Here is a 13,554-nt window from a genome sequence, read left to right as displayed (position 1 = left end):
AATGGCTCTTCACCAATAGACACTCAAAGAACGCTTTCAAAGAAATAAAACATGAGGGGCTGGAGAGATGGCTAGGTGGTTAAGAGCACCCGGTTCAATTCCCAGCACTCACATGGTAGCTCACAACTGCCTATAACTCCTGGTCCAGGGGACTCGACCCCCTTACACATGCAGACAAAACACCAATGTACATAAAAAATAAAAAAAAAAATTAAAACAGTATAAAAAAATAAAACATGAGTTTAGGGGAATTGTGGGACCCTGCTGTTGTGTTGGATGATTATAAAGTTTCCAAGTCACACAGACTTTCCTTTGGCCATTACGTTCAAGTTATGCTTTCATGCTAGGCCCAGACTTTCTTTTAAAGTTTAATCCAAAAAACTCTGGCAACAGTTTTGTAAGCAGTTGTGGTAACAGTGTAGTGTTGCAGCCAAGGTTATGGTTAAGGTCTTTGTGTCAGTGACTGGCTTTGGTTGCTGCTGCTGCTCCTCCTCCCTTTTCTCTTCTCTTCCTCCCCCTCTTCTTCTTTTCTTCTTCTTCTTGACAAGGTTCCCTATGTAGCCCTGGCTGTTTGGAACTAGCTCTGTAGACGAGGCTGGCCTCTAACTCAGAGCTTTACCTGCCCCCGCCTCCCAAGTGCTGGGACTAAAGGTGTGCCCCCACCGCCCAGCTCCTCAAAGATTTTTGCTGCACGAATGGTGGTTTATAACCTTTGCTTCTCAAGTTGTTAGGAGATGTGGGTGGGGCATGGATGGCTTGCCATTCCTTACTTACGAACTGCTTTTTTGTTTTCTCCTTTTTCGGGGGTTTTCAAGTCAGGGTTTCTCTGTGAAGTCTTAGCTATCCCGGAACTCACTCTGTAGACCAGGCTGGCTTTGAACCAGAGATCCACCTGCTTCTTCCTCCCCAGGGCTGGGATCAAAGGCGTGTGTCACCTCTGCTGACATCCCTTGCTTATGATTCTTCGACCTTGTGTTCCTTACCCACCAGAGTCTTCCTGTCCTGGCAAACTCATCTATCTGTATCTAACTTGTATAATGGAACATTTAACTGAAAACTCTGAGAAATCCCAAGTTTTTGTTTTCTCTTTTAATCAAAAGAAATTTTTCCCCCTGTAAAATGAAGGCACTTCATTGATTCTCAGAAATAAAATTTAAGCCCCACGTTCCACGGAGCTTCATTGTCCTGTGAAATAATGTCAAGAAATTTCTTAGTGGATGCTTGCATGTGTCAGCCTCATATGCAAGGCACATTCAGAAATGTCTTTTATTTGAGGTGGGGTACTACATGAGTGTGTGTGCCTGTGTGAGAGGGTGTGTGTGTGTGCTCATGTGTGTGTGTGCTCGCGTGCGTGTGCGCGCGCACACGTGCACGCACAGATCAGAGGACAGTCTGAGGGAGTCAGGGTTGCTTTTCTCTTTTTACCATGTGGGTCCTGAAGATCAAACTAATGTTTCTAGATTTGGAGGCTGCACTTCTATTCACTGAGCCATCTCGATGGCCTCGGAATTCCAGCATCAGCTAGTCATACTTTCATGAATTGCCAAATTATTTGCGCAATGAACATGTTTTTATAGGTGTGCTTTTTTTTTTCCAGTGCTGGAGAGTGAACCTAGGGTGTTACACACGCTAAACATGCACATTAGTCCTCAGCGACGCCTCCAGCCTCTGTGTGTACATTTTTAATGCATACTTCTGTAGTGAAGAACAAGATAAGCTCTTCTCACTTGGGAATAATAAGACAAAAATAAATAAATAAGCTAGTCTGAAGATGGTAGGTGGTAGCAGGAAACAGCCACTCCCAGCCAGCTGTTCTGAGGTAATGAAAACAGGCTTTGTGTTCCAGAATTCGTTTTAAGATTTTAAACATAAGTGTTCTAGTACTGTGTAGTATTACTAGTGAGAATCAATGCATTCTTACTCATCTAAACCTTAAATTTAACAACTTTAGCCTTTACTTGTAAAAATGTGAGGGGTATTTATATAAAATGAATGGTAATATAAAAAGTATAAGCATTTGTATGTGAGTGGCATTAGGATTTGAACCCAGAACCTCTTACGTGGTGTAGGAACTGAGCTGTGTCTTCAGGTCTAAAGTTATTCCAGAGACCTTGTCCAGCAGTTTTAGCAAGGGAACACAGCGGTATGACCAAATGGTGCTCCCCTTTGCACAGGGCACCCTTTTTGACAAGCACGTGGCTGTGGGAAGGCTGTGTTTGGAATGGTGAAGGAAGGAGGGAATGTCCACATAGTGAGCCACTTCAGGCGAAGCACCCTGACAGCCAGGGCGACAGGTGCTGATCACCCTTATGTTTTCTCTAATAGTTCTTAGGAGAAATTAACTGCACCCCACCTCTGTCTCAACAGAAAACAAGAGAATATGGCTTTACACTCCCTATCAGTGTGCTGTCTTTGAGGGAAACTGCTGGCTTTTTATATGTGCACAGAGTGCTTGTGTGATCACTTTCTCTTCTGATTCAGGGAATATCCACCCATCACTTCAGATCAACAAAGACAGCTCTACAAGAGAAGTTTTGACACAGGCCTGCAGGAGTACAAGAGTTTACAAGCAGAGCTGGACGAGGTCAATAAAGAGATCTCTCGGCTAGACAGAGAACTGGATGACTACAGAGAAGAAAGTGAAGAGTACATGGCAAGTTCAGACCCAATTTACTTTGTCTGCTTTTCAGTCTTGTGTTTTGTTTTTTAAGACAGGCTCTCACACTCACTATCTGCCTCCCAAGTACCGGGATTTTAGGCATGGACTTGTTTGGCTTCATACCTCCTAAATGTTGAGATTACAAGTTATGTGCCACTGTGCCTGGCTTCAAAACACACACACACACACACACACACACACACACACACACACATACATTTAGAAGTTATAAAGCAATAATCTGGATACATAAATGTATTCTTTCTTATTTAAAAGAAAATGGCCATATTAATTTTTCTGCTCATAAATATAATTCATTTTTATTGTAAAAACCTCAATTCAGGATTGCTCATGTAAAGGTATATCCCTTGGGTGGGGCTTTTGTCACGTGATTTTAATCCCAGCACTTGGGAGACAGGGGCAGCATCTTTGTGAGGTTGAAGGCATTCTAGTCTACATATTGAGTTCTAGGCTAGCCAGGGCTACATGGGGAGTGGGGTGGGAAAATTTTTTCCCCCTTAAATTTCTACCAGAACAACTTTGTTACCAAGCGAGTACCAGGAGTTCAGCTAGGCAGACACAATCTTCAATAAGGATTTGTTTTGAACAGTTAGGAGTACTGGCTTGTCTTCCAGAAGACCGGGGTTAAATTCCTAGAACCCACTTGGCAGCTCACAGTCATCCGTAATCCCAGTTCTGGGTTTCTGATACCCTCTTCTGGCTGACATAAAGACCACACACAAGTGACGCTCAGACTTACCTGCAGGCAGAGCACTGATACACATGGTAGTCCATGGGTTGTCCAAGCCAATCCCATCACTTGGGAGGCAGAGGCACAGTCAGGGGGATGGCTGTGAGTTCGAGGCCAGCCTGGTTTACAAAGAGAGTTCAGCACAGCCAAAGTAGAGGCTGTTACACAGAGAATCCCTGTGTTGAAAAGAAGAGAAGGAGGAGATAAAGAAGAAAAATAAAAAAAAAAAAACATCATTAAACAGGCACTCAAAGCGTTTACCATAAATTGATTGGGGAAGTTGCTTTAGAGGCAGCCAGCTGGAGTTTTGACAGAGTCCCCTTGAGTTAGGCTTTCAAATATGAGAACAAATAACAGCAAGAAGGTAACATCAAATTGGGGGTTTGCAAGCATCCATTGGGAACTGACTGGGAAAGCCTCTTTAAGGCTGTTGTTCCCAACTGAGCATTCTCTTCACCCGTGGACTTCCGTGGCTGGACCTCAGCACAGTGGTTCCCACTGTGGACGTTTTTCTATCTTGAGGTAAACAATAGTAGCCTCTGTTGGAACTGCTCTAGCAGTTATCAAGGTCACAGCGTTGTTATCCTGGCTGTTTCGCTATTCTCTTCCTTCCCTGTCAGAGAGTAGAAGGCGGCTGAGTCCATTCCCACATAAGGGGTTTTGGAGGACCCTTGACATAAGCATGCTTGGGTCTGAAGAGGCAACCCTGCTTCCAAGCCATCTTCTCAGTGAGCTCAAACAGCACGTGACAATTAACCAGTATAACGCACATTATGGTAGCTCACATTGGTCTCGTCTGACCACAGGGATGGCTTTGGTTGCTTCCGATGCACCTTTACCCTCATCTGGTGGGTTCATGTCTCTTTTTGAAAATCATGAGACAAGGTCTCATAGGTTGCTGTGTAGCACAGGTGGACTTGAAGTCGTCTTGCTCAGTGCTAGTATGGGCATGTGTCATCACCCCTGGCTTTCCTACTTTGTTTTTTTTTTTTTTTTCTTTTGCAGACAGACAACATGCTAGGCAAACTCTATACCACTGCTGCTTAAACACCATGATCTAGCACTGCTTATTTCCTACTCCTTTACATAGAAGTGGTTTGTGGCTACATGATGGGCTCTTTTTTTTTTTTTTAATGTTTAAGCATAAAAGTAGCTACAGAATTTTCAATTTTATGGTTGTGCCATAATTTATTGAAGGATATATAATGCTCTGGAACTATGGTAGTACAGCAAGATACTGGCAGGCCTTTCAGCTGTGTATCCTTGTGTGTTTAATGCAGTTAAAACAAATGCCAACATATGAAACTGCTGACCCGGAGGGCATGCCTTTACAACATACATATGAAACTGCTGACCCAGAGGGCATGCCTTTACAACATACATATGAAACTGCTGACCCAGAGGGCATGCCTTTACAACATACATATGAAACTGCTGACCCAGAGGGCATGCCTTTACAACATACATATGAAACTGCTGACCCAGAGGGCATGCCTTTAAAACATACATATGAAACTGCTGACCCAGAGGGCATGCCTTTACAACATACATATGAAACTGCTGACCCAGAGGGCATGCCTTTGCAACATACATATGAAACTGCTGACCCAGAGGGCATGCCTTTACAACACACATATGAAACTGCTGACCCAGAGGGCATGCCTTTACAACACACATATGAAACTGCTGACCCAGAGGGCATGCCTTTACAACACACATATGAAACTGCTGACCCAGAGGGCATGCCTTTACAACACACATATGAAACTGCTGACCCAGAGGGCATGCCTTTACAACATACATATGAAACTGCTGACCCAGAGGGCATGCCTTTAAAACATACATATGAAACTGCTGACCCAGAGGGCATGCCTTTACAACATACATATGAAACTGCTGACCCAGAGGGCATGCCTTTAAAACATTTCAGTTGCGCATCAGGGTTATACCAACTGCATTTTCCCAGTGATGTCCTAGGCGGCTCATTTGATTGCCTTGGGTGCTAGTAAAGAAACATTCCCCATCATTTCGTATGTTTATCGGAGCTTCGCACTGATTGACTGCTTCTTAACAGTTTCCAGTTGAGATGATCTGCTTCTCACTTTTGAAAAATGCAACGCTTCTGTACTTTGGTTTATTTATTGTTTTACAGCTTCTGATATTTTGGTAAACCTTTCCCAGTTCAGTCAACATTTATTAATCAGTTTTCATGTATTTGATTATTTAGAAATGTTAAGGTTAGAAAGATAAAATCATCTCTCTGAGTTTGAGGCCAGCCTCGTCTACAAAGCTAGTCCAGGACAGCCAAGGGTACACAGAGAAAAACTGTCTCAAAGAAAAAACAAAGAAAGAAAGAGAGAGAGAGAAAGAAAAGAAAGAAAGAAAGAAAGAGAAAGAAAATAAGATAAAATCCTGTGTCCCTCTGTGCAGAGAACTCGGATTCTAATCAGGAAACTCGCATCTGAACAGTTTAGACAGCATGACTGACAGCATCCACCGATGTGTAGAAAGGACTGTCTGAGTGAAACACTCAGGAAATTAAGGCAGTCAGAGGCCTGGATGGTTTAGGGAGGCTTCATTGAGCTGTGATGGTATAGAGTGAGAGTGTGGCTTACGCTTGCTCTTTTAGGTACTGGAAGGCCACAATCTCAATGATCGAGCCATCATCTCTCCAGCCCCGAAGAATACCATTCCTGATAGAAAATGCTTCAATAAACATTTTCTTTGTTTTTTTTTTCTTTTCTCATCTATAGGCTGCCGCTGATGAATATAACAGGCTAAAGCAAGTTAAGGGAGTAAGTATCTTTTATTTAATGTTTATAATGACTATGTCTTTCATGGGTGTATATGCTGGTTATAGACAAAGGCCCTGTCATTTACATATGAGCATTATAACTGATAAGCTTAATTTTATTTTTTTATACTGATTTTCTAAGACCTTTTCTGAGCCAGGGTTTTACTGGCTATCCCTGTCTTCTCTGCAGTTCAGTTGTCGACCAAGCTTGCCTTGAACTTCAAGAGAGCCTCCGGCCTTTGCCTATCAAATGCTGGGGTCAAGTGCATGGCTTATCACACCCAGGTCTAAAATCTTCCTTTAAAGTTGAAATGTATCCACAAACAACCACCCCCAGAAAAAGAAACACATTGTTTCATAAGCCTGATAGCTTCCCATTTTTACTCCTTTCCTGTCCTTACACCACCACCAATGTCATGAATTAGTTTTGCCTCTCTTACAGTAAACTGTATAAAAAGAAATCATGGGCCTGGGGAGATGACTCACCCTTTAAGAGCACTTAGTACTCTTGTGGAACACTTGAGTTCAGTTCACAGCACTCACACGGTGGCTCACAACTATCTGTAACTATCTGTTCTAGGGGATCCGATGCTTTTTCTAACTACCTTATTCCTAAATACACGTGGTTCACATATATACAATCAGACACACACACACACACACACACACACACACACACACACACCCCAAAAATGTTTTCTAAAAAAGAAAATCACAATATATATTATATATAATATATTATATATATATATATATATATATATATATATATATATATATACCAGTTCCAGGCTTTTTATGTGTGTGCTGGATATCTTCTCCTACTTTGCATAATGGGCATTTTTCTATCAAGCCACCTCCCCAGCTCAATGAATAATAAAATCTTTAAAATAATATCTAATAAATAGTCTCTTATTCTGTTCAGTTTCCCTTTCTCTAGCTGACTCATACCACCAAATTTCTTGACTGATTCCTTTGAAAACTATTTATTGTGTATATGTATGAGGGTATGTATTATGTATGTATATATGTATGTGCATGAGTGCAGTGGTGCATGTGTGGAGTTCAAAGGGTACTTGTAGGAGTTGATTCTCTTTTCATCATGTGGATTCTGGGAATCAAACCCAGATCATAAGGCTCTGCTGCAGCAAGTACCTTTACCTCCTGAGCCATTTTAATGGCCCTTGATTTTTTTTTTTTTAAGATAATATATAATCCCAGTGGTCAGTAAGTTCTCATGGTGGCCTAACACAGTTTTAGAAATGAACATCTCCTTTGTAAAAATCAATTTAGAAAGTATTATTGAGGAAATGGAACCATCTGCCTGTGTGGTTCATGACAGTGCTCAGCACCTTACACACACTCATTTATGCTCAGCAATTCTTTATCACTGCTTTCACGGGAGAGATTTTTAATTAAAAAATTGTCATACAATTTAGATGTTTTTCCCTTCCGACTCCTCCCAGATTCTCTCTTCCTCTGTATCCACCCACCCAACTCCTTGTGCTCTCTCTCTCTAAAGCAAACATTAAAAACAAAACAAAACAACAAAGGAAAATCAGAACCAAACAGGAAAAAAAAATGCCAAAACAAAACAAGAAGCCGTGGAGTTCTTTGTTGGGAGTTCTTTGCCCTGAGTGTAGCTGACACACCCAGTACTGTTCAGGAGTCTTGTTCTTTACTTTGTTTGCCTTTATGTGATCCGTTTTCTCCCTCTTAGTCTGCAGATTATAAGAGTAAGAGGAATTACTGTAAGCAGTTGAAGAGCAAGTTGTCCCATATCAAGAAGATGGTTGGGGACTATGACAGACGGAAGACTTAGGCAGACTTAGGCGTTCGCTGGAGAAGTGAGGCACGCCTGCCTGCCTGCCTGATGTCTCTGCAGTTCTCTTCAGAGGCCAACTCTCTTTGGACTCCAATCTGGGAAGTCAAAACTTTGTGATCATTACAAAGTTTCCATAGCTTTAATAGCATCAGTTTCACACCATCAGTGTTGAAGCATTTTATAAATGGCTTTTGATAACCGACTGGACTGAATTAAGCATTTTCCATTTTCAACATTGATTCTTGTATTAAGAATGAAATGTTGTTTGCGGTTTTAAACATAAAGAAAAGTCTGGTGTGACCTGTGTCGTGAACAATCCCATGCAGACAATGATGTCGTAATACCCAAGTGTGTTCGTCCAGGTAGACCATCTCATTAATCTTCACAGCAGCCCTTCAAGTGACCATTATTTATAATCTTGTTGCTTTTGGTTTTCTGAGACAGGGTTTCTCTGTGTAGTCTTCTACTGTCCTAGACCTCACTCTGTAGATCAGGCTGGCCTCAAACTCGGAGACATCTGCCTGCCTCTGCTTCCTGAGTGCTGGGATTAAAGACTCCCACCAAACTGTTCCTGCAGTGACATCTCAATTGAAACTTCTTGCTTTCCAAAAGCAGTTTTGACCAAGTCTGTTTTATGACTCTCAAATTACAGCGTTTCTGCCTCTGGTGTCTCCGCTATTGTGTACAATTCATTCAGCCACCTTTCCTACTGGTGTTTTTCTTACAGGGACTTTAACATAAATGATTAGGAATATTTTTGTGTTTGCTTTTTTCCTAATACTTAAGATCATGTAAAATTAGCAAATGTGTGAAATTTAATACTTGTAAATATATATTTACTTTTGAAAGATCATTTTAAATCTGGGGTTAGAGTTTTGTGCATTTTTTTAAAGTGCCCTTTATCTTTTATAGTTTACATGCTTTTATTTTATTTTTTTGATAACCCACTAGACTTTTTCACTGTATCAGAGTATCCAATTGCATTCGTAATTATGACTTGAATTGTATCTCACAGGAATGCTCAAGTTCTGTACATATTTTGTAAGGTATTGAACTGGATATGCTCTTTCTATAATGTTTGACGTCATGAGAGCTGTTATATTCAGTTGTATAAGACTCAAGAGTTGCAGTTGTGTGACTATCTTGGGTGCTGTGCGAGTTGGTAATTCCCCAGTCCTTGGGCAGTGAACAAACGAATACGTCTGGAAATGGGATAAAGTTCATAGATCAGCACAGTGCTTCAGTGTCTGTAAATCTCATGATGTTCTCTAAAAATTAAATTTTTTTTTAGTGGAATTAGTTAGTAAAATTAGTTGATAATACTGTATAAACCAAATTGACTGTGTACATTTAGCCCAATTTGGTCTGTTTTAGCTGAAAATGTTTTATATACCTTTCAGACATATAAGTATATGTTTTTGTTTCTACAATTTTGAAATATTTTCCAACGATGAAATTTTAAATAATGTTTTTTGTAACACAGGTTCAATTTTTTTCAAATTGGGGAAATTTTTTATTTTCTATATGCTGAACACAGAGCAAAAAGTCTTTTCATAGCTTTTGGATTGATGCCAAGTAGAAGGGATTGTCTGCAGCCCTCCACTGGCATTCATGTTAATTCGCCCTCTGTTCTTGGACATCGTTGTGCTTTTGTGTTGTTTTGTTTTGTTTTTGACAGAGTTTCACGAGGTAGCTCGAGCCTTGACGTGATGGTTGGTTCAGACTGACCGCCACTTTGCAGGTGGTAGGGTTATAGGTTCTATTCCATGCCTGGCTCATACTTAGGTTATGAGGCCAGCTTGCTGCTGTCCTCACAAAGCAATTGAGTGAAGAAAAGGAAGTGGTAGGAATCATAAAACTGTGCCATAAAGTTAGATGTTGGGAGAAATAATTCCTTTTCATGCGGTGCTACCACTGCAGGCCTGCGCTTAGTACCAGGGTATGCGTCTGTTGGTGCTGGAATTAACTAGCTGACCTAACCCAGAGAAGCTGTTTAGGCAGTTCCTTAATGTAAGCTAAGGGGTTAGATTCAACTTCAGAGGCTTCTTACATTCTGACCTTACCTGCTTTCTGCTAGTAAACTATCCTGAGGGCCCGTTTGTGAAAATGTAACCCTTCTTAGGAAAGTTTCCTGCATACAACGATGCCTTATGTGTATGTGTTTGTGTGTTTAAATTATAAGTAGATAGGATCAATGTTTTCCATTTTGAAAAGTTGAAAATATTAGTATGAACATATCTGAACTCACCCATCCCCCCAGGAAGAAGAAGCAATGGATGATGTTTTGTTGTATGTGCTTTCTGTTTTTGAAATAAAGTCTAGTACTTACAGTGCATACTATTTGCAGTTACAGTTGTGTGTGCAGATGTATGCGATATCTCATTTAATGCTCATTAACAGTCTCTTGGCATGTCACCGTTCCTTATTCTCATCTCATGGATAAAGACATTAATGATTTGATACTCTGGTTGGCTCAGTCACATACTAGTGAATTTAGGTGATGGTGGAGTCTGAGCCTTTGGGCTAGGAGATTCTGCTCTGTTCTCCTAGCCTGACTGCTAAGTGCTGCATTGTGTAATGTAGGGCTGCTCTGTCCAGAGCATCTTGTTTTAGTTTTGAATGTGATTGAAGTACTTTAATGTGAAATACTTCATCTGAAATCTGTGGACTCTATAAAGACCTGAAAGGATCAAGAACGGTTTAGGCAGAAGCCTGCTCTCACTTAGAATATGGGAATTCTTCATAAAATGACAGATCTCTGCTTCAGCCTCAAGATAGAAGTTTCTTTTGTCTGAACTTTTTCAAAATTTTATATGAAGAAACAAGAATTAGAATTCATTCTTGATCTCCTGTCTGATTCTACTACCCTATAATTTCTTACCTGAAAGTATAAATTAAGTAGGCAGCATTTGTTTATTTATTGAGAGATAAGGTCTCATTTTGTAGCTCAGGCTGGCCTTGAACTTCCCAAAGTGGGAGGATTACAGGTATGTGTCACCACACCCAGCTATCCTCAAGTGTTTTATATTAACATTTCTCATAATGGGAAGAAATGAGCAAATGTAATTAAGTCTTTTGAAAATACCTTGCCAGAGAATTGTAATAATGCCTCTTTGGAGCTAAGAAAAATTAGTGAATGATTTTATGTGCTGGGACAAGATATGGAAGGGTGTGCTATCCTGGATGCCACAGGACCTGTGCCCTGCTGTTGCCTGTGTGTGTCTCACTTGTGATGTGCTTCTCTATCTAGCAAATTGCCTAACTCTCCTATACTTCTATACCTCAGGCTTTTGGTATCTCTGAAAGATACCTGAGTGCCACGTGTGTTAATGTTACTCCTATAATCCTGTCACTTGCCGAGGCAGGAGGATTACTTTGAGTTTGAGGCCAACCTGGATTACATGATGAAATTCTCAAAATGGGTATGGGGGTGGGGTGAGGGCTGTTGGAGCAATGGCTCAGTGGTTATAAGTGCTTCCTCATCTTCCAGACTACCCAAGTTAGATTCTTAATACCCACAAAGGGTGGCTCAGAACTGCCTGTAACTAGCCCTTCTGGCCTCCAATACACTCTTCTGGCTCCTGCTAGCACTCCACTCACATGCACAAACCCACACACAGACACATATACACACAATTAATAATAAAAAATTTAAATGATTTTTATAGGTTAGAGATATAACACAATGCTAGAATGCTTGCCTATCTTATACACAGTTCAATGTCCTGTCTGTAGAAATGTAAAGATATTTGTAATCTTATTACAGAAATAATGTGTGATTTAGGACAGACCTTGTCAAATGTGAAATAATAAATACATTCAGCTAACCTGTCTTCCAAAGTAAGAAAGTGAAACCTTAACAAAAAATTTTTAAAGGAAATTGTATTTCCTTTAAAAAATATTGTATTACTGGGGTGGAGAGATGGTTCGGCGGTTAAGAACATTGGCTGCTCTTCCAGAAGGCATAGATTCAATTCCCAATACCCACATGGCAGCTCACAACTGTCTGTAGCTCCAGTTCCAGGGGATCTGACACCTTCACACAAACATACATGCAGGCAAAACACCAATGCATGTAACAATAAGTTATTGAACTATTGTATTACATTTATTTGTGTGTGTGGACTCATGGGTGCCACTGCTTGGTTGTAGAGGTCAGAGGACGACTTGCAGGGGTTGATTTTCTTCCTTCCACCTTGTGGGTCTTAGGGACCAAACAGACTTTTCCTGCTTGGCAGCAAGCACCTTTGCCTGCTGAGCCATCCTTCCTGCTCACAAATTGTGTTTTAAAAGTATGTGTAGGGGCCAATGAAATGATTAAAGGATGAAGACAGTAGGATTATTATAGCAGAACCTTTACGTGTCTTGCAAACTGTAGTGCTTTGTGTGTGTGTGTGTATGTATGTATGTTTGTGTGGTGCCAGGGATGAAACCCAGGTGTCACACATGTCTGCACCCTAGGTATAGAAGATAAAAGTGAGTGTTTTGCTATAATGATTTGGTTTCAACTTAGAGGTGTTGGGATGGGGACTGGAGAGATGGCTCTCTGTTTACGAACTCTGGCTGCTCAGGACCTCCAGAGGTCCTGAGCTCAATTCCCAGCATCCACATGGTGGCTCATAACTGTCTATAATGGGATATGATGTCTTATTCCGGTCTTCAGGTATACATGCAGATAGGGCACTCATATAAATAAATAAATCTTTTTAATCCCAGCAGAGGAACAGTAGGCTGATCTCTGAGAGTTTGAGGCCAGCCTGGTCTACAGAGCAAGTTCCAGGACAGTCAGGACTGTACAGAGAAACCCCGTGTCAACGAACAACAAAACAAATAAAAAACTACCAAACCAAACCAACAGCAACAAAAAAGAGGTGTTGGGATGGGAAGGTTCACTTCTCACAGTCTTTCAAGTTAAACACTTTGTACTGCAGTTACATTGCATTAGCCAAGCTGTTCATAAATTTTCTAACTACATTGCCATCCATGAGCAAACACCACCATCACACAGACACACACAGACACACACACACACACACGTAAAAGTGTGTGTATGTATGTAAAAGTGTGTGTGTGTGTTTGGACTTAAAGTCCAGGCCAATCTTGAATTTGTAATCCTTTAGCCTCCGGCTAGTTCTGGGATATGTACTGCCACAGTCAGTTCCATTTCAGTTCTTCACAGTTCTTAGTTTTATGGACTGAAAAAATATTTCACTATGTAAGATAATTTCATTATTACTTTGTATGTGATTGGAATGTTAGTCATACTGGGATTGCTATGATTTTGTGCACATTTGTTTTGCTTTAGTACTCTTGTCAATAAAGTTTTAGTGCAAAAGTCTGTGTTCCAAGAATCCCAGCAGACTGTCTTTGGCCACTGGTATAAGTTTGCCAAAGAGACAAATAATGATGAATGGCATGGAAAGATTTTTATTAAAGTGACCACGATGAGAAAAACAGATAAAGGGGTTTGCTGACACCAAGTTTGTCTTCAAGGGGCTGAGAGTAATGTTGAGATTTTATAGAAA

General features: G+C 40.7%; 1 protein-coding gene across 7 annotated transcripts in view; it reads left to right on the top strand.

Moving 5' to 3' along the window:
• The window catches only part of Ocln (occludin), a 45,794-nt gene extending 35,430 nt beyond the window's left edge, over positions 1-10,364 (top strand). For all 7 annotated transcript variants that reach the window (XM_060385634.1, XM_021664702.2, XM_021664701.2 and 4 more), the window contains exons 7-9: positions 2,482-2,653; positions 6,164-6,205; positions 7,925-10,364. In XM_060385634.1, coding sequence (XP_060241617.1) covers positions 2,482-2,653; positions 6,164-6,205; positions 7,925-8,026 — 316 coding nt within the window. In that variant the 3' untranslated portion in view covers positions 8,027-10,364. The remainder of the gene's footprint in view (positions 1-2,481; positions 2,654-6,163; positions 6,206-7,924) is intronic.
• Positions 10,365-13,554: the final 3,190 nt, after the last annotated feature.

Source organism: Meriones unguiculatus, chromosome 6, assembly GCF_030254825.1.
Source record: "Meriones unguiculatus strain TT.TT164.6M chromosome 6, Bangor_MerUng_6.1, whole genome shotgun sequence".
In the NCBI taxonomy this organism is placed as follows: domain Eukaryota; kingdom Metazoa; phylum Chordata; class Mammalia; order Rodentia; family Muridae; genus Meriones; species Meriones unguiculatus.
This window is presented reverse-complemented; position numbering and strand designations above follow the sequence as displayed.